Source organism: Microtus oregoni, unplaced genomic scaffold, assembly GCF_018167655.1.
Source record: "Microtus oregoni isolate MIOR12 unplaced genomic scaffold, Mior012 000032F_ref0000030, whole genome shotgun sequence".
NCBI classification, from domain to species: domain Eukaryota; kingdom Metazoa; phylum Chordata; class Mammalia; order Rodentia; family Cricetidae; genus Microtus; species Microtus oregoni.
In genome coordinates this window covers 21,811,477-21,835,135 of record NW_024543091.1, presented here as the reverse complement: position 1 = coordinate 21,835,135, position 23,659 = coordinate 21,811,477, and the positions used below count along the sequence as shown (strand labels likewise).

At 39.1% G+C, this 23,659-nt stretch overlaps 1 protein-coding gene across 2 annotated transcripts in view; it reads left to right on the top strand.

Annotated features, from left to right (window-relative positions):
* The window catches only part of Clpx (caseinolytic mitochondrial matrix peptidase chaperone subunit X), a 39,957-nt gene that overhangs the window by 2,975 nt on the left and 13,323 nt on the right, over positions 1-23,659 (top strand). Inside the window, exons 2-6 of one of the 2 annotated variants that reach the window (XM_041679856.1) lie at positions 6,665-6,825; positions 8,307-8,424; positions 15,246-15,400; positions 16,957-17,116; positions 18,941-18,982. In XM_041679856.1, the coding sequence (XP_041535790.1) occupies positions 6,665-6,825; positions 8,307-8,424; positions 15,246-15,400; positions 16,957-17,116; positions 18,941-18,982 (636 nt within the window). The remainder of the gene's footprint in view (positions 1-6,664; positions 6,826-8,306; positions 8,425-15,245; positions 15,401-16,956; positions 17,117-18,940; positions 18,983-23,659) is intronic. The other variant, XM_041679857.1, reaches the window with a different exon arrangement.

Here is a 23,659-nt window from a genome sequence, read left to right as displayed (position 1 = left end):
GTTCTCCTCGCTCCACCTATACTTCCTGCCTGGCTACAGGCCAATCAGCATTTTATTAAAGTGATACAACTGACAGATCTTTACAGGGTAAAAGATCATTGTCCCACAGCAATAACTAGTGCATAAAATAAAAATGTAAGCCTAAATTGATATAGTAAGTAGTTGTTAAGTTGCAGGTATTTTTTTAAATGTTTTTTTCTTTTTCAATTTGTGTTAGCAGTTAGAGGTCAAACTTATGAGGATTTAGCTTTATTCTCTACTTCATCAGTTATTATACACTTTAAATATTGTCACTAGAATTGGCAATCATTTTCATCTTTTGAAACTTTTTTGAGAGTATATTCTGCTATTTCTTATTCATTCTTTCATGCTATTTTAAATAGATTGGTTTTTTTTTTTAAGCTGGATCATTTGTAGTTTTGTAGACTCCTTAGTTCAAAACGAAGTGCAGAAAGCCAAGGATGATCGCAGTATTGGGATGGGGGATCTCAGATTCAAGGCCAACCTCAGCTGTGTAGAGTATTCACACCAGTCTGGATGAAACTAACTCTCAGACCTCTTTGGAGGGTCACCATGGATTTCAAGTTATAGAACAGCTGTAGAATGGAAGCTTGTCCTAAAAAAGAACATTTAAATATATATTAAATGTGTATGTTAATAATACTTAAAAGCTGAATAAAATTTGGGCTGAAGATATAGCTCTGAAGAGCACTGGCTGCCCTTCCAAAGGATCCAAGTTCAATTCCCAGCATTCACATGGTAGGTCATACTGTCTGTAACTCCACTTCAGTTCTAAGGATCCAACACCCTCTTTCGGCTTCCTTGGGCACCAGGCACACATGTGTTGCATAGATTACATGTAGATAAAATGCCCATACACATTTTTAAAAATTAAAAACTGAGTAAGTTACTTTCTTATGTCTTTAAGACAAGGTTTCACTCTGTAGCTGAGACTTTCCTGGAACTCATTGTGTCTGAGCTGTTGTCAAACTCCTGCATCAGCTGTGAATTACAGACATACACCACAGTACCTGGCTTTTCATATTTCTTTTTGTTTTGTTTGTTTTTGCCATAGTGGGAGAGAACCAAGGACTTAGCACATGCTAAGCAAGTGCTCTATCACCAAGGTATACGCTTGGCCCTTTAAGAGTATTTTGTTTTGAGTTAGGGCTTCACCAAGTTCTCTAGACTAGCCTTGAATTCACTTTGTAACCCTGGCAGGCCTTGAACTTGCCATCCTCCTGCCTCAACCCCCAAAGCTATTTTAATAAGCAGCTGCTCTGATATCGACAAGGCTTTATCTGTATGACAGATGTTCATAGATGGTTTAACTTTTAACTGGTTTTTATCATTGCTGCCAACAGTGTTGCAAAATGGACAGAAATGTTTCCCTGGTTTTCAGGGGTTTTTCACATGTAGTTCATGAGCCCTTCAGGGGTTCCGTAGATAGGAATCAGATTTTTTAAAACCTTGTTTCCAATAATTTTTAACAGAAAAATGGCATTTTCCTTAATTATCAAGGTAGGTGACAGATCATACTTTTAGAAGTATCTATGAATTCGTCACCAGTCAGAATCATACATTTTCTTTTTTTTTTTTTTGGGTTTTTTCGAGACAGGGTTTCTCTGTGGTTTTTGGAGCCTGTCCTGGAACTAGCTCTTGTAGACCAGGATGGCCTCGAACTCACAGAGATCCGCCTGCCTCTGCCTCCCGAGTGCTGGTATTAAAGGCGTGCGCCACCACCGCCCGGCACATTTTCTTTTTTTAAAAAAATATTTATTTATTTATTATGTATACAATGTTCTGTCTATGTGTATGCCTGCAGGCCAGAAGAGGGCACCAGACCCCATTGCAGATGGTTGTGAGCTACCATGTGGTTGCTGGGAATTAAACTCAGGACCTTTGGAAGAGCAGGCAATGCTCTTAACCTCTGAGCTAACTCTCCAGCTCAGAATCATACATTTTCATATTACAATTTGGGCTGACTTGGATCTAAAAATCTTGCTTTTTGGCCTTCCTTAAAACAACATTCTTTTTTAAAAAGAAGTTTTATTTATTTGTATGTGTGGGGGTGAATGCGTATACATATATCATAACACTGTATTGTGACAGTCAGGAAAATTGTGGGAATAGTTCTTTTCTTTCACTTTCTGGGAATCAGGGGTGGAACTCAAGTTTGTTACGGTAGTCACAAATGTCTTTACCCACTGGGCCATTTCACTGGTCCCTGCGTTAGCCTCTTGGGTGCGTAATAGTCCTATGCCACTAAGCCTTAATTCTTTTTATCTTCCTTAGCATAGTAAATTTTCTTTGCTATGTATTTTATAGTGTGTATTCAAAAAATTTGAAATCTGTCCAAGAATTTCACCAGAGTATATGGGTTTCATGTCACAAAAAAAAGAGTTGAACCCCCTGATGAATTTGCTGTAGTGCCTTATATCTTCTGTGATCAGTGAATGGCCTCTTTGTTTAGTACAGTTGTTTTTGAAGTACAGTCCCAAGGCAGTAGCATCAGCGGCAGCATTAGCATAGCATCAACCTGGGACCTTGTTAGAAGGTCATTCTTGGGTCTTGCCTCCAGCCTTCCATAGAACTGATGAGGAGTGCCTGCAGTGTGTTTTAACAAACATATCAGGCAATACTGATGCAAACTTGAGTTTGAGAACCACCTGTTACCTGGCTTGACATCTTGGTTCATAGTCATACATTACAGCATGTTAAAATTTAGTATGGTATTATAGTACCATACTAAAAGTTTCAGTAAAGAAATCCTTAACTAGCTAGGTAGTGGCACACACCTTTAATCTCAGCACTTGGGACGCAGAAGCAGGCAGATCTCTGTGAGTTCAAGGCCAGCCTGGGCTACAAGAGCTAGTTCCAGGACAGGCTCCAAAAAAAGCTACAGAGAAACCCTGTCTTGAAACCCCCCCCTCAAAAAGAAAAATCCTTAACTTTAAATGACACATGAATTATTTTTTTCTGCTAGTGTTTCTGTGGTGACTCTGTTTGGTTGCATTGGTTTTTGCTTTGGGAACACTGTATACTTAAACATGCAAATCCATGATCACATGAAAGTAAAATTTAAAGAGTGAGTTCAGAATATTATAATGAAAAAAAGAGAGAAATGTTTTCTTAAATGTAACATTATTCTCTCCTCTGCTACTTTCATTGTTATTTCGTACCTCCTAACAGCACTTTGGTAAACTTCTAGGAAGCCACCTTAGCGACTCACTACAGACTGTTGGCTTATGGAAGGTTCTTAGTAGAACCACAGTACTGAAGTAGAATACAATTTTGTTTAATCAAAGGCCATTCACCTCTTTGATCTTAGTTTGTTCCCTGAAACCCAGCTAAAGGCAGAAGGAGCTAATGGTACAAAGTTGTGCTCTGACCCCATAAACACCATGGCCTGTGCACCCACACCTGCACCTCATCCATAATAATAAATTAGGAAAAAGAAAAAAAATTCAGGTGTGGTGGTGCATACCTTTAATCCCAGCATTCAGGAGGCATAATCAAGGGAAATCTCTGAGTCAAGTCAAGATCAGCATGGTCTGCTGCTGTGGGACAATGGTCTGTACCCTGTCAGTTGTATTTTAATAAAATGCTGATTGGCCAGCCTGGTGGTGGTGGCACACGCCTTTAATCCCAGCACTTGGGAGGCAGAGGCAGGTGGATCTCTGTGAGTTCGAGACCAGCCTGGTCTACAAGAGCTAGTTCCAGGACAGGCTCCAAAACCGCAGAGAAACCCTGTCTCGAAAAACAACAACAAAAAAAAATGCTGATTGGCCAGTAGCCAGACAGGAAGTATAGGTTGTGATGAGAGGAGAATTCTGGGAATAGGAAAGCTCAGTCTGCAATTGTTACCAGACGCACAGGACCCAAGATGTGACTGCCTCACTGAAAAAGGTACCAAGCCACGTGGCCAACATAGACAAGAATTATGGGCTAATATAAGTTATAAGAATTAATAAGAGTCTGAGATACTGGCCAATCAGTTTATAATTGACATAGACCTCTCTGTGATTCTTTGGGATTTAACGACTGTGGGAAACAGGCAGGACAGAAAACTCAGTCAACATTTTACATATTGAACTCCAGTTCAGGTAGGGCTACATGTGTCCTAAAAAAAAAAAAAGAAGAAGAGCAAAAGGTGAAAGAAGACATCTCAAGAACAATATAATGTCCATCAAGAGAGGAATATAAGCCTGGCAGTGGTGGCGTGTGCTTTTAATCCCAGCACTTGGGAGGCAGAGGCAGGTAGATCTCTGAGTTTGAGAGTTTGAGGCCAGCCTGGTCTATAAAGTGAGTTCCAGAAGAGAAACCCTGTTTTGGGTGGGGGATTAGGAGGGATAGAATCTTTAGTCCTTGCTGGTTTTAAACTCAGTATATAGCTGATTATGACCTTGGACTAATCCTCTTGTACTACCTAAGTATTAGGATTATAAGCCTGCCCTACCATTCTAGCCTTATTTTATTTTTTAAGACAAGCCCAGCTGGGGTGGTGGTGGCACATGTCTTTAATCCCAGTACTTGGGAGGCAGAGGCAGGCGGATCTCTGAGTTCAAAGCCAGCCTGGTCTACAGAGTGAGTTCCAGAACAGCCAGGACTACACAGAAAAACCCTGTCTCAATAAACCCAAATAAATAAATAAATTATTGCTTTTTTTTTTAAAATGGTGGCGCATGTTTTTAGTCCCAGCACTTGCAGAGGCAAGTGGATCGATCTCTGTGAGTTCAAGGCCAGCCTGATCTATAGATAGAATTCTAGGACTGGCCCATAGCTACTGAGAAACCCTATCTTGAAACAAAACAAAACAACAACAAAAAAGATGGGCCCAGTCTAGCCTCCAGATAGGAATTCTCCAGCCTTAGTTTCCTGAGTGCTAGCTTTACAAGCTACAGGAATGTGTGCACCTGGCCTGGTTTGGGATGTGGGTGTGTGCATGTGTTTGAGTAGCTCAAGATGGCCTTGAACTTAGTATGTGTCAGGGACTGGGATTAAAAGTGCACTGACATTCTCCGCCTATCTTCACCATTTTAAAATGTATAATTTAGTAGTGTTAAATATTTTTAAAAGTGTTATTTATGTGTTTCTATGATGTGTGCTTGTGGGCTTATACGCCATGACACATCTGTGAAAGCCAGAGGACATCTTTGTAGAGTCAGTTTTTTTCTTTGATCTTGATGGGGGTTCCAGGAATCAAACTCCATTCTCCAAGATTGCACATAACCTTTACCAGCTGAGCCGTCTTGCCAGCTGTACATTTACAGTGTTCAACCATTAACACCATCCATGTCTACAACCCTTTCATTTTGTAAACTCTGTCCAACCAAAACCATCTATTCCTTCAACCCTAACAACCACCATTCTAAAGACTGTCTCAGATTTTCTACTGAGAACCTCATGTAAGTAGAAAAGCATGTAATTTTTGAAAGTGAAACTTCCCCCCGGGTAACCAATATAGGGTTGCTATGATAAGCTTATTCTCAAAGATAGAAATAATATACAAAAAGCACAAATATAGCATTTAAATTATAAAGCATTTTTTCAAAAACCTACAGGTAAAGCAAGTGTTGAACGCCTGTCATATTTAAAAGAACCACAGGTTATGACTTACATGGTCTTGCTCACTTTTGGGGGGTTGTTTAGTTTGTGGAGACAAGGTTTCTCTGTGTAATAGTCCTGGCTGTCCTGGAACTCATTTTGTAGACCAGGCTGTGTTGACAGAGGTTTCTGTCCCACCAGGTCCCATAGCCGTTTAGTCCCAAATAAACACACAGAGGTCTACATTAGTCATAAACTGATCGGCCTTGTAGATCAGGCTTTTCTTATTAATTAATTCTTACATCTTAAACTAGCCCATTTTTGTCTATGTTAGCCATGTGGCTTGGTACCTTTTTCAGCGAGGCAATCACATCTTGCTTCTTTTGTGGCTAGATCACAACTGTGGACTGTGTCCTCTTCCCAGAATTCTCCTGTTCTCATTGCCCCACCTATACTTCTTGCCTGGTCACCCCGTCTATACTTCCTGCCTGGCTACTTGCCAATCAGCATTTTATTAAAAATAATACAAGTGACAGGATGAAAGACCCTTGTCCCATAGCAAGGCTGGCCTCAAATTCGCAGAGATCCATTTGTCTCTCTGCCTTCCAAATGCTGGGATTAAAAGTATGTGCCACTGCTCAGCTGATCTTGCTCACTTTTTAAAGGATTTATCTGAAAACTGATCTGAAAAAAATTTGCTGGGATCATTCAGAGGCCTGACTTGTTATGCCTCTGACAGGGTTATTCTTTTCTGTGTTGGTGTGTAGCTTTGCTGTGAAAGCTAGCATTTCTCAGCCCTCTTTGGTTAAACATTTATTTACCAGGGTTTTGTTTAAGATTTACTATTATTTTATGTGTGTATTTTTTACTTGTGTGTGTAAGTGTGCTGTGTGTGTGTGCCTGGTGCCTGCAGAGGCCAAAAGAGGCCATTGGAACCCCTGGAACTGGAATTATAGGTGGTTGTAAGCCTCCATGTGGGTACTGGGAATCAAACCCAGGCCCTCTAAAAGAGAAGCCAATCTCTTAACCATTGAGTGTTCTCTCCAGTCCCTATGGGAATTTATTCAGGCATACCAGTATTTGGTATGAAAATTAACAGAATTATTTCTCCCTCCAGGTATTTCTTGTGGGCGCATTCATGTGCCAATTTTAGGAAGACTGGGGACCTTGGACACTCAGATCCTGCGCAGAGCTCCTTTTAGAAACTTTTCAGAAACACCAGCTTACTTTGCCTCAAAAGATGGGGCAACCAAAGATGGCTCCGGAGATGGAAATAAGGTTATTTTTGTCTTTGTTGGCATCTATATATTTCCCACCTTTCTGTTTGTTTGCTTTTGGTTTTGGTTTTGGCTTTTTGTTTGTTTTTTTGTTCTTTGTTTTTTGAGACAGGGTTTCTCTGTATCTTTGGAGCCTGTCCTGGAACTAACTATTACAGACCAAGCTGGCCTCGAACTCACAGAGATCCTTCTGCCTCTGCTTCCTGAGTGCTGGGATTAAAGGTGTGTGCCGCCACCACCTAGTTTACAATTTCTCACCTTTAAAGGGCTAAATATAATAATAGTGTTACATATTAGCTTAAATGTATTCTGTAAGAAATATGAATTATGCTGGGCAGTGGTGGCACACACCTTTAATCCTGGCATTTGGGGGGCAGAAGCAGGTGGATATGAGAATTCAAGGTCAGCCTGGTCTACAAAGCAAGTTCCAGGACAGCCAGGACTGTTACACAGAGAAACCCTGTCTCAAAAAAAAAAAAAAAAAAGAGAGAGAGAGAGAAAGAGAGAGAAATAGGAATTACATAAAACAATATGAAATATGAATTGCATAAAAGTTTAACTTGATCTTATTTTGTATTTTATTTGTTTGTTGTGGCTTTTTAAGGCAATGTCTGTGTGACTTAGGCTGTCCTGCATCTTGCTATGGAATTCTCTCACTTCAGCTTCCTGGGTGCCCCCATGCCCAGCTTATTCAGTGCTTAATTTGTACCGTACAATACTTGTATAATCATTGTACTTAGTAAGCGATAAGTAAAGTGCTAACATCCCCAAGAGTAAAGTGTCATTAAATAACCACTTGTAGGGCTGAGTGGGGATTAGACATTTCCTGCTTTCATAAACAACTCTAACTTATGCTGGTATAAACATCACTTTATGGGCTTTATGGAGAGATGGGTTAGTGGATAAGTGGTTAAGAGGTGGCTACTTTCCCAGAGGATTGAGCTTTAATTCCTAGTACCTACATGGCACCTCAAAATCAAAAAGATCCTTCTGCTTCTGCCTTCTGCGGGGATATACTGCCCAGCATACTTAGAATTCTTGAAAGAAAGAAAGGCATTTAATATTCATGTTAATATAGATTATATATTTTCAAAATGGCTTTTAGATAACTACATGTGCTAAACTGGAACTTACTAGATTTTTATGGTAGATCTTACTGACACCAGTGGCAGTAGATACAAACTACTAATAATTCCAGCCTGGAAATTATAAGATTAATGCAGCTGGGCAGTGGTGGCGCACGCCTTTAATCTCAGCATTTGGGAGGCAGAGGCAGGCGGATCTCTGTGAGTTCGAGGCCAGCCTGGTCTACAAGAGCTAGTTCCGGGACAGGCTCCAAAGCTACAGAGAATCCTGTCTCGAAAAACCAAAATTAAAAGTTAAAATAAAAAGATTAATGCAAATTATTGTTTCTAGTTAAACTACATATAAAATGGTGTCTTGAAACCAAGATTGACTGTCTTTCTATTTTGTGAACATTAGAAATCAGTGAGTGAAGGAAGCAGTAAGAAATCAAGTTCTGGGAATTCTGGGAAAGGAGGAAACCAGCTTCGCTGTCCTAAATGTGGCGACTTGTGCACCCATGTGGAGACCTTTGTGTGTAAGTATTTGAGTTTTCTTTCCCCTTTTTCTGTAAGTTATTGGATGTATAGGAATTAGAAACCAGAATTATTTTTGCTGTGAGCTTTAGTGATTCAGTGAATGTCCTAAAACACTAGAAATCCCCAGAATAGTTAGGACTTTGTACCATAAGAGATAAAGTATTTGCTTGCTTAATTTGCTTCAAAGTGTTTATTTCAAATTTTAGTTTTGTGAGTTTTCTTGTGTATATCCACTGGGTTTTAGGAAAACCAAAACTTATTTATACTATATTGTTACATTCTTCAAATACGTACTAATTTTCTTCTGTGGGTACTGATGATGTACCAGAACAGATAACACCTCAATTTTAGGAAATGTTTGATTACGAATGATTCAGACACTGAAAGAAGAAATCAGTCATCCTACTGATAGTGCCCTGAACTATAAGAGCAATGTGCATTACATCACATGACTCATTGCCTGCGTGCTGTAGAGCTAATCACAGTTGAGGGAAAATTATACTGCCGCATACTTTAGTGTGTGTCCTATGTGTCACTGTCAAAGGTTTCTTCCCTTGTTTTTCTTCCCCTTCATTCTTTTTTCCTCTTCCTTCCCTTTCCTTCTGTCTGTCTCCTTTCCTTCTTCCCTGTGTTTTGAGACCATCTTGCTTTGTAACCACTTGAACACCATTTCATCCTACTAACTATAGGATTATAATCATGCCTCATTGTACATTTTAACTCTAATATCAATACTTTAGTTGCATTTTCATATTTAATATTATTCAGTACCATGTGAAAGTACTATACATGGCATATTTTTACAGTTTTGGGAAGACTTTTATTTTTGAGATAGTCTCTACGTAGCTCTGATTGTCCTAGAACTCACTCTATAGACCAGGCTGGCCTCAAACTCAAGAGATCCTGCTTCTGCCTCCTGATGCTGGGATTTAAGGTGTGTGCCACCACACCCTGTTTATAATAAATATTTATTAAGTAGCCCTATTGCGCAGTTTGTATATAAAAGCTATTCTTCATGGCTTTAACTGGTAAAAAGAGAATCAATCTGAATGAAATTTAATTTGGATCAGAATCTAAAGTGGAAGATGTAGAACTGAATAATGAAGTTTCCTAGACTAATTTGACATGATACAATAAAATTCTAGAGTCTGAGAATTGCTGTCCTCTGCTTTGTCAGATCACTGCCCTTATGACTCATTGTATGATTCTAATTTGCATTTTACTGATGACCTATAGAGTCTAGTATCTTCCTAGGTTTTGGCCATTTGTGGGTGTTCTTTGGTTAGATGAATGACCATCTGAAGATTTATTTTTAAATGAGATTGTTTCTGTTGTTAAAGGGCTCTGTACTAGGCCCATGGCCAGATGCTTGCTTCACAGTTTCTTTTAAACATAGTATAGTGCAGGGCGGTGGTGGCGCACGACTTTAATCCTAGGCTTGGGAGACAGAGGCAGGCACATCTCTGTGAGTTCGAGGCCAGCCTGGTCTACAAGAGCTAGTTCCAGGACAGGCTCCAAAGCTACAGAGAACCCTGTCTTGAAAACAAACAAAAAACCAACCAACCAAACAAACAAACATAGCCCAGTAAATAAACATTTACAGGAAAAGGACAAACGGTAAATATTTCAGGGCTTGTGGACCATATGGCCTCTGTTGCAGCTACTGTACTCTGTATCCGTGTCAGGTCTTGTTTCTGTGACAAAGTACTAACAGAACTACTTAAAAAGAGGAAGGGTTTCTTTTGGCTCATGGTTTCAGAACATTCAGTCCTTGTTACTTGGCTCAGTGTACTTGGACAAGAATACTATGGAAATGGGGACATGTGAAAACAACAATTCATTTTATGGCCCACCAGAAACAGAAGAAGAGAATGCCAGCAGTCTACTGACTTTCTCCCTTCCCACTTCCTTAAATTTTTTTTCATTACACTCATTTATTTATTTGTTGTGTGTGCACGTGTATGGTCACACACAGAAGAAAGATTAAGTTTGAAGGGGTTTTCTCTCTTTTTTTTTTTAACTTAATTTATTATGTATACAGTGTTCTGCCTGCATGTATCCCTGCAGGCCAGAAGAGGGCACCAAATCTCATTACAGATGGTTGTGAACCACCATGTGGTTGCTGGGAATTGAACTCAGGACCTTTGGAAGAACAAGCAGAGCTCTTAACCACTGAGCCATCTCTCCAGCCCTGGTTTTCTCTTTTTACCTTTATGTGGGTCCCAGGGATCAAACTCAGGTCATCAATCTTGACAGCATGTACTTTTACCAACTCTGAGTCACATCAATGGTCTACTCCCCCCAACCCCCCGTGCTCTGCTTAGGCTTTCAGAACATGGGGATGTGTGATCCACTTTTAAGGGTATTTCTAAGAGTTAAAAATTGTGCCTTATAATTCATGTCACCTCCATAGTATTTTAATAAGTAAAATTGTAGCCTTGCCTGCCCTGGAACTCACTCTAGACCAGGTTTGCCTGGAATTGACAGAGATCTGCTTGCTTCTGCCTCCCTGGTCCTTAGATTAAAGGTGTGTGCCACCACTGCGCGACCCTCAGATTAAATTTAAGCAGCCTTTCAATATCAAGCACCAAGGAGATATGTTGGTGTCTAATCTCTTTCCCTTTGACCTAATTTCCACAGAGAAGTATTTTGGTCTTCTGTTTTCAAGCCAGATTTTCCTGTCACACAGCCTGAACTGGATGAGACGCTTCTCTGCCCTTTAGTCCTTGCCCTCTTTACGATCAGTAACAGTGAACCTGCACCTCATTGTAAAATATGCGCACTCTTTTCTCTTTAATGGGAAATGGTGATTACATATTTGAACTTGTGTTAATTGTGGATTTGATGACTTTGATGTTTCTTTAAACATTTATAGGTGTTGGTAAATACAAAGTATGGAGTCAATCCTTTCTTAGTTTGTTCCTAGAACAAAACAAAGGTTTGTTGTTGTTTTAATAGAATATCTTTTTTAAAGGTTTGTTTTGTATTTTAAGGAATCATTTTTGAGAGTAGTTTTTAAAAATTATTTTATTTGTATGGATATTTTGCCTGCATGTATGTCTGTACATTACACATGTGCAGTCTCCACAGAGGCCCGAAGATGGTGTTGGTTCCCCTAGAACTAAGGAGTTCAGATAGTTGTAAACAAACATGGGGGTGCTGGGAAATTGAACCTGTGTCCACTAGAAGAACAGGCAATACATTGAGCCATCCATCAATCACTAAAGATTTATTTTGATGATGATGTGTATCTCTGTGTGACTATTTGCATGAGTACAAGTACCCACAGAGGTCAGAGGCATTGGATCCCCCTGGAGCTAGAGTTACAAGTGATTGTTACCCTCCTGAGGTGGGTACTGTGAACAAGCTCTGGTTCTCTCTAAGATTAGTACATCCCTTGACCACTGAGCCATCTCTCCAGCTCCTAGAATATTTTTTTCCCCTTAATTAAAAATTTTTCCATATAACATATTTCTTTCTTTTTTTTGAGACAGTTTTTCTGTGGCTGTCCTGGAACTATCTCTTGTAGACCAGGCTGGCAGAGGCAGGCGGATCTCTGTGAGTTTGAGGCCAGCCTGGGCTACAAGAGATAGTTCCAGGACAGGCTCCAAAGCTACAGAGAAACCCTGTCTCGAAAAACCAAAAAAAAAAAAAAGGCCGTATTTCACAACACAGAGTTCCCCATCCTCTAGCTCTTAACATTCCTTCTGTCCCTTCCCCACTCCTTGTTTGGGTGGCCAAAGGGGATTGATATAGGTTTCTCATTTATGATTGAACACTTAATAGTCATTTACTTGTAGCACTTTGATCAATTTATCAGACTTGGCATTAACTGCTAACCACCATAAGGAAGAGCTTCCCTGGTGAAGGTTAGGAAAACAGTAATCTGTGTATAAACAAATGTTGAGAATCCTGTTTGACATCATGGCCTTTTATCAAAACAAAAGTAGCAAATTTCCCCGCCTAGGACCTTTGACCTCTGAAGTCATGGGTTTTTTGGCTAGGCATGAGTTCCTTCCTCTGGAACAGGCTTCAAATCCAAGTCAGAAGATGTTAGTTATTATCATTACCTTTGAGCCACTGTTGCGCTAGTGGGTACAACTTACTGAGATGTCAGTTTTCTAGCATTCAGATTTTCCACAAGGTAATTGCCCCAGTGGCCTGCATAGCACCTTCTGGTACTGTGAAAGCCAGCTAGTACAGAGGAAGTTTTCAGGTCAGTTTCAGCTTGATTTCTCTATGTCCCGTAATCAAGTGCTGTGTTCTTGGCATTATGGTTGTACCCTCTAGTTTTAGTGATTAACCGAGAGTAACGGCAGTGGCCTGGTTTGTTTTGCAGGGGGATCTGGGCTCTACCTGACTGACTCATAAAGGAGATATACCCCACCTAGCATTAGAATTTTCATTGTTCACCCATGCAGAGTATTTGTGTTTACACTTTTAAAATTTATATTTAAGATTAAGTTAAAAATTTATGTATGTATTTTGGGCTTATATGTAACACTTGTGCACAGGAGCCCAAGAAACCCGAAGAGAGTTAGATCCCCTGAAAATGGTGTTATAGACTGCTGAACTGCCTTGTGGCTACTAGGGATGGACTCAGGCCATTTGGAAAAGCAGTAAGCATTCTTAGTCACTGAGCCATTCTCTAGCTCCAAAATTACATTTTAAAAATGAGCTTACAAAGTAATGGGCTTCTGTAAGTTTTTCATGCATCTTTAGTTTGGGTTAACCTACTTCTACTTTCCCCCAGTGTGTATTCCTAATTGGCTTTGTGTTTCAAAATGGAAACACAAATGGTTGAGAAAGTTTGCTACACTTCCAGAAGATCCAAGTTCAGATTCCTGCTCCTACATTCAGTGACTTATAACCACCTGGAACTCTAGCACCAGAGGGTCTGACACCCTCTTCTGCTCCCCCCGCCCCCGTCTCTATGCATGGCCTGTATGTGCACATGGGTGTGCACGGTGCACACACGCACGTGTTGCATGCGCACACACACAAATTAACTAGGATTTATTTATTTGCTTTTGGCTTTTTTGAGATAGCGTTTCTTTGTATATCCCTGGAACTCACTCTGTGGACTAGACTGGTCTCAAATTCAGAGATCTGCCTTCCGAGTGCTGGGATTAAAGACAAGTGCCACCATCTCTGGAATTTATTTTTAAGATGTAGAATTAAACATTTTTAAATTTATTTTGTGGAGGTTTAGGTGCCATTTTTTTCTGGTAATCTATGTGTAGTTATTTATAAATTTTTTTGAAAGGAGAGAGGTTCCCACCAATTTTTTCTTTTGTTTTCTTTTAATATCTTTCCTGTATTTCTACCTAGTAGAAACAAATAGTCCATAGTCATATACTACCCAGAAATACCAGTTCTATATTATTTTCTATGTTTATATAGGATGTTTCATACTGCTTTTAGAGTTTCCTGGGACTGGGATTGAAGACCATACTGATGTTTTATTTATTTATTTATTTATTTTCGGTTTTTGAAGACAGGGTTTCTCTGTGGCTTTGGAGCCTGTCCTGGAACTAGCTCTGTAGACCAGGCTGGTCTCGAACTCACAGAGATCCACCTGCCTCTGCCTCCCGAGTGCTGGGATTAAAGGCATGCGCCACCACCGCCCGGCCTGATGTTTTAGACTTTTAATTTTAATCCTTTTATCTGCTTTTGTTTTGCATTTAAAAGTTGTGTTTGACTTAAATGACTAACATTTATTTTATTTCTTAGTGACATAATCAGAAAAATAGGAATTCGTAGAGTTAAAAATAAAGAAGACATGAGTTTATGTTTTTTTTTTTTTCCACCAAGACTAGGTTTCTCTGTGTAACAGTCTTGCCTGTCCTGGAACTAGCTCTTATAGACCAAGCTGGCCTTGGACTCACAGAGATCTGCCTCCTGAGTGCTGGGATTAAAGGTGAGCGCCACCACACCACCATACCCGGCAAGTTTATACATTTACTAAGTGAAAGTTTTAGAGATGTTCATATGTGCAAGATAGCTAAAGAGTGTGTCTTCTTGCCGGTCTGTGGTAGCTCACACCTTTCCCAGCATTCAGGAGGTGGGGGGCGGGGCTTCTCTGAATTCAAGGCTAGCCTGATCAACAGAGGAAATTCCAGGACAGCCAGGGCTACACAGAAATCCTGTCTGAGGGGGAAAAATGTATCTCTTATATTTTCAATGGTTAAAATCGTTTTATCTCAACTGAAGTATTGAAAATTTTCATTAAAAAAAAAATAAAGAAAATCTGCTTAGACTCCTGTCACAATTCATTCAAGTCTTTCAGTAAATAGTCCATGTGATCAAACTAGTTTTAAAATTATCTCTAATCAGACTAGTTTTAAAAATTATCTCTAAAAAAAATATCTCTAGTAAATTAACAGTTGAATTGCAACCAGCTTTCTTAATGAATCAGGAAAAGAACCTAGTGGAAATCAATAAAATAGTTTGTATTTAATACATTTCTTTTATGTGTGTGCATGTCTAGAGACCAGAGCATGTCTTTGACAGTTGGTTCCTTCCTACCATGTGGGTTCTAACAATTGGATTTAGGCTTAGAAGTGCAAACTTAACCTATTAACCATCTTGCTTGCCCAGTTTTGTTGTTGATTTTGTTTTGGTGAGGGCCTTACTTTCTAGCTTAAGCTGGACTTTGGCTGTGTGCTCAGTACGACCTTGAATTTTCGGTCCTGCTCAACTTCTTGTTGCCACACCCATTGGACAAAATGCCAACCAGCCAAGGCTGTGTTCACGGAGCCACACATTCAGCAAGATTTTAAGATAAACTGTATTTTCTCTCTTGACCTTCCCTTTTCAGCTTCCACCCGGTTCGTCAAGTGTGAAAAATGTCATCACTTTTTCGTTGTGCTGTCGGAAGCAGACTCAAAGAAAAGCATAGTTAAAGAGCCAGAGTCGGCAGCTGAGGCCGTGAAGTTGGCATTCCAGCAGAAGCCACCTCCGCCACCCAAAAAGGTAGACAGCTTTTCCCAATCTTAGAGACAATGTCTTTATCCTGAAGATATTCTATTGCTTCACTCTTCTGTTTATGTTAAATCCCAACACTATCTAAATAAGTTTATAAGTTTTTTTTTTTGTTTTTACCTTTTTTGGTTGTTTTTGTTTTGAGACCCATATTCCATGTAGCCCAGATTAACCTTGAACTCCCTATGTAGTTGAAGATGAGCTTCTGATCCGGTAGCCTTCACCTTAAAGTGCTAGTATTACGGCCATATATACTGTGCCTAGCTCTATGAGTTTATTAATTTTTTATTTAACTGGTGTGTGTATGTAAATGTGCACATACATGAGCTCATAGTGTGTGTGTGAAGCTCAGAAGTTCACTTTCAGGGCTGCCTTACATGTGTTACTATAGTTTTGATGGTATGAATGCTTTCTAGAAATTTCAGACACTGATTTGGCCCTGTCAAATATGACAGAGTGTTCACTGGTTCCTTTGAATTCATGGTGTGTACTTTTTGAGAACCCAGGAGCTCTTCTTAACCCTTTGTTCTGTGTTCTAGCCATCTTTCCATGGTCTGCACAATTAACACTACTCCTCACTCTCTGCCTCATTGTATTCTGCTATGTTTAGGGCATCATGTATGTTTGTTTCCATGTATATTATGGCAGATTTAGTAATGCAGAGATATAACTTGAAAGGAGTGAGTAGGATCTGAAAAATTAATTTAAGGCTAAAGTAATGGTCACACAAAAATAATGTTTTATATGTTTACTAATTGGTAGATTTTATACATCTGAGTAAAAGTTCTAGAAATAGTGATTTAAATTTTCAGGAGTTTATTAATATTAATAGGTTGTGTGTATGCTTGTGTTTGCATATGTACATGCATGCATGTGGTTATTAGAGATAAGGTGTTAGTATGTCACTTAGTCTGTCCTTGAATTTGAGATTCTCCTGCCTCTACCTACCACATAATAGGATTTCAGATGTGCAATTCAACAGTTCCTTCTTCACTGAAAACTCAGGAGATTGATGTCTGGTTCCAAACAGTTGGTAATAGGAAGTATGAACCAGAACTTTAATTTTTATTGACAAAACTGAGTTGTGTGTCTCAGTGGTAGAACATATAAGGCCACATCCAAGTCTCCCTGGGTTTGATTCCCAGTACTTCTTTCCCCTACAAAAAGGAAAGAACAAAGCTTTTAAGTTGCTATCCAGGTAAATGAATATCTTTTTTCAAGATTACTTTTTTAAAAAAAAATTGTGTAGGGATGTTTATGTGTGTGTGCATGTGCGTGTGCCTTCTGAGATCAGAAGAGGGTGTCAGATTCCTTGGAGGTGGTTACAAGCTGCCTGATTGGGGGCTGGGAACTAAACTCCAATCCTCTGCAAGAGCAGCAAGCACTCTTAACCACTGAGCCATCTCTCAAGCCCCAGACACTTCATTTTTAATGGGAATCTTCTTCAAATTTGAAATTCTAAGCAAATTTGTTTAGTATGTAGTTCTGTAATGTGTTTGTTTTTATGATGGCTCACAGTGAATTGTTCATACCTAATCATTTTTCAGATTTATAACTACCTCGACAAGTATGTTGTTGGCCAGTCGTTTGCTAAGAAAGTACTTTCAGTTGCCGTGTATAATCATTATAAGAGAATATATAATAATATTCCAGCTAATCTGAGACAGCAAGCAGAGGTTGAGAAGCAGACATCATTAACACCTAGAGGTCAGTGTTTTTGCTAATTGACCAAAATATAGATTACTGTGCTTAATCTTTATTTGTAACAGTTTTATCTGAAATTCATTTACAGTAGTACAACATATTAAATTATTCCTTATATAATGAAATCATTTTGGTGGGTTTCTAGTGGCATTGATTTTTTTTTTAAGTAGGTGAGAATAAGAAATACCAGAATACATTAACTTTTAGTTCAGTAAGTATTGTTTCTTAAAACTTGTAGTCACAAAGTAAAATGTGTTTCTTGAGGGTGTAGGGTGTATTTAGGAGATGTGTGAGAAGCTCAGGTATGGAGTACCTGCCGGGTGCTCATAGGCCTCTGCCTTTGATTGCCAGCACCACAAAAACCAACAAGACTGTTGGAGTAGAGATTGAGTGTCTTGAATTCTTGAGATTACCGTGGACAGAGCACTGCAATGCTCTAGACAACTCCAGTTTTTCTTTTTTTGGGTTCAAGATACAGGATTTCATTTGCCTAAGTCCGAGCTTCACGGAGATGAAAAGTTAATGCGACATCACACTCTCTTCCTTGGACCCCAGCCATAGAATGTGAGGTAGAGGGCAAATTTCTAAGTGATTCTCGGTGTAATTCGTATTTAGCTGAGATCCTAACATGTATCATCTTACTATGCAATCTCATTTACTGTGGACAGTAGAGTAGTAAAATGTTTTAATATAAATTACAATTCAGTTTAAATGTAAATATGGGTTTCTCTGTGGTTTTGGAGCCTGTCCTGGAACTAGCTCTTGTAGACCAGGCTGGTCTCGAGCTCACAGAGATCCACCTGCCTCTGCCTCCCAAGTGCTAGGATTAAAGGCGTGCGCCACCACCACCCGGCAATATTTAGGTTTTTATTATGTTGTTGAGGAGGCCTGGTTTCTGATCTAGGTCTATAATCCAGCATTTTATGTTTTTGTTTTTTTTTGCAGGTGAGTTGATGGGTTGTCTTTGTTTTTTGGTTTTTTCATGATAGGGTTTCATCTAGGTCTGTTATCCAGCATATATATATATATATATATATATATATATATATATATATTTATTTTTGCGGGGGGGGGTGATGGGTTGTTTTTGTTTTTCGTTTTTTTCATAATAGGGTTTCTTTGCATACTGTGGCTGGGCTGGGACTCACTCTGTAGACCAGGTTGGCCTCGAAGCACAAACATCTGCCTGCCTCTGCCTCCCTGAGTATTGGGAATAAAGGCCTGTACCACTATTGCCCGGCACATTTCTGCTAAGTGCTTTTTAGTAGATACTAAATATATAACTGATTTAATGAAGACACTGTTCACCTAGTGAGCTTATTGCAAAATAGTTATGTGGTAATATGAGTTGACCTTTTTTTTAGAAAGCAGTAGTCATGACTGCAGTGGACTTAGGACTTTCATTTTTATAAGGTCCAAAGAGTGCAGTTTAGTCATACAGCAACTGTTTTCTGATTCTTTCCAGTGATTAAATTAATATCTAAATTGTGTGAGGTGCTGGAAGAGCAAAAGATTTAACATTTATAGTATGAAGAACTTCAATTCTCATGATACTTAAATTATTATTCTCTTAAAATAGACAATAATTTTTAAATCCTACTTTTGTGCCTATTAGTAACTGGGCAACCATCTTTAAGCTTGGTTTTGTTTTGTTTAAAATAGAAAGGATGTTGCATAGAAATTGTTTGTGATATGAAAAGTTGAAAACAGTGAATACATCCTGTAAATGAATTTGGAAGAAGGCAGGAAGTAGACATTCAATTTTGACTGCCCCAAGCTCAACAAATATATAACGCTTCATGTTGCCCTTTTTATCTCCTTTCTTAGAGTTAGAAATAAGAAGACGGGAGGATGAGTACAGATTTACAAGTAAGTCACCTCCCTCAGGTCCTGTCTGTACTCTTTATTCTTTCTGAGATTTGCCTCAGTGAAGCATCTCAGTAGCGATGTATTTAAAGGTTTATTTTATTTTTGTATACACTTGTGTTTTCCCTCCTTTTTTTGTTTTCTTTTTTTTCTTTTGTTCACTTGTATGTTTTTCTGGGTAAGTATGGATGAGAGCAGATTGTACCAGGCTTTTTCTTTTTGGACAACTAATTCCCAAATCATAACATGGAGACTTACTAGTTACGAATGCTGGACCTTGCTTAGGCTCATTTCAGGCTAGGTATTTTAACTTAAATTAACCTGTTTCTCTATATCTACTTTTGCCTTGGGGCCTTTTACCTTTCTTCTTACTTTCATTGTTTCTCATGTCTGTCTGGTTGGTGACTGCCTGGCTGGCCCTGGGCATCTCCCTCATTCCCTCCTTCTCTCATTCTTCCTCTCCAGCCTATTTATTCTCTCTGCCCACCAGCCTGGCTTATCCTTATCCTTTATCTGCCTGGCTATTGGCCGTTCAGCTTTTTACTAGACCAGTCATGTGCTGTAGGCAGCCAAGGTGAAACAAATGCAACACGTCTTTTCATAATTAAACACACATCTTTACATCATTAAACAAATGCAGAATAAACAAATATAATATATCCTTACACAGTTAAAGTAATATTCCGCAGCATAAACAAATGTAACACATCTTTTCCCAGTTAAAGTAATATTCCACAACATTGCAAGAATCCATGAAAGCCAGAGGTGTTAGATCCTGGAGCTAGAATTCCAGGTGGTTGTGAACTGCCCATTGTGGGTGCTAGGAACCAAACACAGGTCCTTTCCAAGAGAAGTTTCTACTCTTAACTACTGAACCATCTCTCTAGACCCTTATCTTTGAACTAGCAAGAGGGCCAAATGAGTAAAGACACTTAATGTGCCCGCTTACTGACCTGAGTTCGGTCTCTCGGTTCCATCTGGAAGAGAGAATTGACTCTCAGTTGTCTTCTAGCCAAGCTAATGAAAAATCAAGAGAAATATGTCTAATTAAAATTATTTCATTTTTCTTTTTGTTTTTTAAGACAGGGTTTCTCTGTATCCCTGACTGACCTGAAACTGGCTCTTGTGACTATGCTGGCCTCAAACTCAGATTCGCCTGCCTTCTGAGTGCTGGGATTAAAGGCGTGTGCCACCATTGTCCAGCTAAATTTAAACATTTTTAAGAGAAAATGATACTGTCTCCTGTGAATGAGTGCATGTGTGTGCTTGATGCAGGATTTAGTTGTATAGTCAAGAATGGAATTGTAGAGTGTTGAAGTATAGATGTGCTACCATGCCTTGACCAAGTTATTTTTAAATTTGTGGAAATACTGATTGATATACAATGAATGATAGAATAAAATTAAAACATACAGTAGGGTTGGAAAGATGGCTCAGTGGTTTAGGGCAGTGCTGCTATCTAATGGCAGCTTACAGCTATTTGTGACTCCATTTCCAGGGGATCCACTGACCTTTTTAGCTTCTACAGGCACTAAACAGGCAATTGGTACACAGACAACATGCAGGCAAAACACCCGTAACATGAAAATTGAAAAAAAATAATAAAAGAAATACAGTTGGTGCACTATAATTAGACTGTATATAAGAATGTAAGATCTAAACAAAGTGTGATGGCACATGCTTGTAATCACAGGACTTACTCTGTAGACCAGACTGACCTCAAACTCAGAGATCCTCCTGCCTCTGCCTCCAGAGTGCTGGGATTAAAGGTATGCAACACCACTGACTGGCTATAATATTGTTTCTTAAATCATCAAGTGCCAGATACAGTCCTTAGCTTGAATTTATACTGTATGAATAATTTTTTTCCTAGTGGTAATTATTATGATATGTTTTATTCTTTTAATTCTTTTGAAGGGACCCACCACCCAACTCCCAAATAAATCACACATAGAGGCTTATTCTTAATTATGAATGACCAGCCATAGCTTAACTTGTTTCTAGCCAGCTTGTCTTATCTTAAATTATCCCGTCTACCTTTTCCCTCTGGGCTTTTATCTTTCTCTATTTTTGTATACCATACTTCTTTTGCATGGCTTGCTTTGTAGCTGTGTGGCTGGCCCCTAGTGTTCTCTCCTCAGTCTCTTGTTGCTGCTGATTCTCCTTCTATTTCTGTCTGCCAGTCCTGCCTATCTTCTTCCTATCTCACTATTTACTGTTCATCTCTTTATTAAGACTGTCAAGTGTTTTAGACAGACATAGTAACACAGCTTCACATAGTTAAGCAAATACAGAGTTAAAAAATGCAGTGTAAGCTGGGTGGTGGTGGCGCACGCCTTTGATCCCAGTACTCAGGAGGCAGAGGCAGGCCGGTCTCTGTGAGTTCGAGGCCAGCCTGATCTACAAGAGCTAGTTCCAGGACAGGCACCAAAGCTAAAAAGGCAAACAACAACAACAAACAAAAAAAAAAAGATGCAGTGTAAACAAAAGTCACACCTAAAAATAATATTCCTCAACAGGTACTAAAGATTGAACCTGGGGCCTCATACACACTAAACAAGTGCTCTGCCACTGAGCTATATGTCTAGTCTTTGTATGAATAATTAAGCTATTGGAAAATATCATTAATAAGAGCAAGTTCTTCTATAAGGCTTATCTTACAGACACTGTGCTGTTTTGTTTGTGATCAGTTAATCTTTTCCAAACATGCAAGGGATAAGCTTACATTTTTGCTTGTATTTTATAGATGAGAAAACCGGAGGACACAAATACAAGCTATTTACCCACCACACCACTGTTGATCTCCATGCCACAGACCATCACACTAACCTCTTTGCTGATAGTTCTCATTGTGAAGAACAACTCACAGCATGAATGGAGGACTAACTAAAAGAAGACTCATTGCAAAGTATAATCTAGGGCACATACTCCTAGAATAATAGACATTATCTTTATCAATTAAATTAGTCATTTGTTTATTTTATTGTGTGTGTGGACCAACACAGCATGTATGGATCCAGAAGATCCACTCTGTTGAAGCAGTAGCTTTCTTGTTTCTGCTACTGCCCTGTGTATTCCAGGCCAGCCGTGCATCTCTCAGTAAAGGTGATAGATTTTGCATGGGTTCCAGAGATTGAACTCAAGGCTGTCCTTGTTATTCAGGTAGTGGTGTTTTTCTCTGCTGAACCATCTCCTACCCGCCCCCCCCCCATTATTTATGTCTTGTGATTTTTTTCTTTTTTTTCTTTTCTTTTTCAAGACAGGGTTTCTCTGTGGTTTTGGAGCCTGTCCTGGAACTAGCTCTTGTAGACCAGGCTGGCCTCGAACTCACAGAGATCCGCCTGCCTCTGCCTCCCAAGTGCTGGGATTAAAGGCGTGCGCCACCCCGCCCGGCTGTCTTGTGATTTTTAAGAAATTGTTTAAGTCATTTTTCTCCATTGGGCAGAGCTAAATCAAAGTCAAGCCCTTTTCTTTTTTTTTTTTTAATTTATTTATTATGTATACAACTTTCTGCCTCCATGTATACCCACACACCAGAGGAGGGCGCCACATTACAGATGGTTTGGAGCCACCATGTGGTTTCTGGGAATTGAACTCAGGACCTCTGGAAGAGCAGACAGTGCTCTTAACCACTGAGCCATCTTTCCAGCATCACCATAGTTCCTAAATGGATTTTCTAGAAACTAAAAAGAAAATTTTACTAATAATAGCTAAACTCAAATGAAAGAGTATGCTTTCTTCTTGCCTAATGTGAAAATAATATTGTGAATTACTAACTCTCAGATTTTGCAATTCAAGTTTTGTATATATTGCACTAATATTTTTTGGGGGGGTTTAGTTTTGTTTTGTTTTGTTTTTCCAAGACAGGATTTTCTGCAGCTTTGGAGCCTGTCCTGGAATACTTTGTAGACCAGGCTGGCTTCTAACTCACAGAGATCTGCCTGTCTCTGCCTCCCAAGTGCTGGGATAAAAGGTGTACACCACCCCTGCTTCCCTTGCACTAATAATCTTAAGGACTAGAATAACTTTTTGTCTTAAGCATGAAGATATTTTTCAAGGTGATGGTTGATAGACTAAGACAAAAATAATTGTTATGACTGCTGAACTATTATTCTACCTATTGACTTGTTAAAAATTGTCACTAGACAGCACTAAGATATTTTTAACTCATATCTTAGAAGCAACTTAAAAATAAACCCATGGGGCTGAAGAGATAGCTCAGTTATTTAGAACACTTGATGCTTTTGCAGAGGACCTGAGTTCAGTTCCCAGCACTCACATGGCAGCTCACAACCATCTGTAACCCCAGTTCCAGGGAATGCAGTGCCCTCTTTTTCACCTGAAGGACAGAGGCATGCACATAGTACACATATACACAGGGAAAACATTCATACACATAACTTAGAAAATAGCTTAAAATCCAAAATTATAAGCAAGTATCACAGTCACAGAAACATTTAAGTAATGAGAACTGGCAAAATTTGATTATTTACTGAGGTAAATAATCTTTAAAGAATCTGGGTTTTTTTTTCTCCGAGTCAAGAGAATAAACATTCATTTTTGTAAACTAATACTTACCCAGTGGTCTCATTTTATGTAGTAAAATATTTAGTCTTTTGAAGGACCCAGAAAGATCCTGTTGATACCCAGAAATGTCAGTTATTCAGATAACGTTATTGA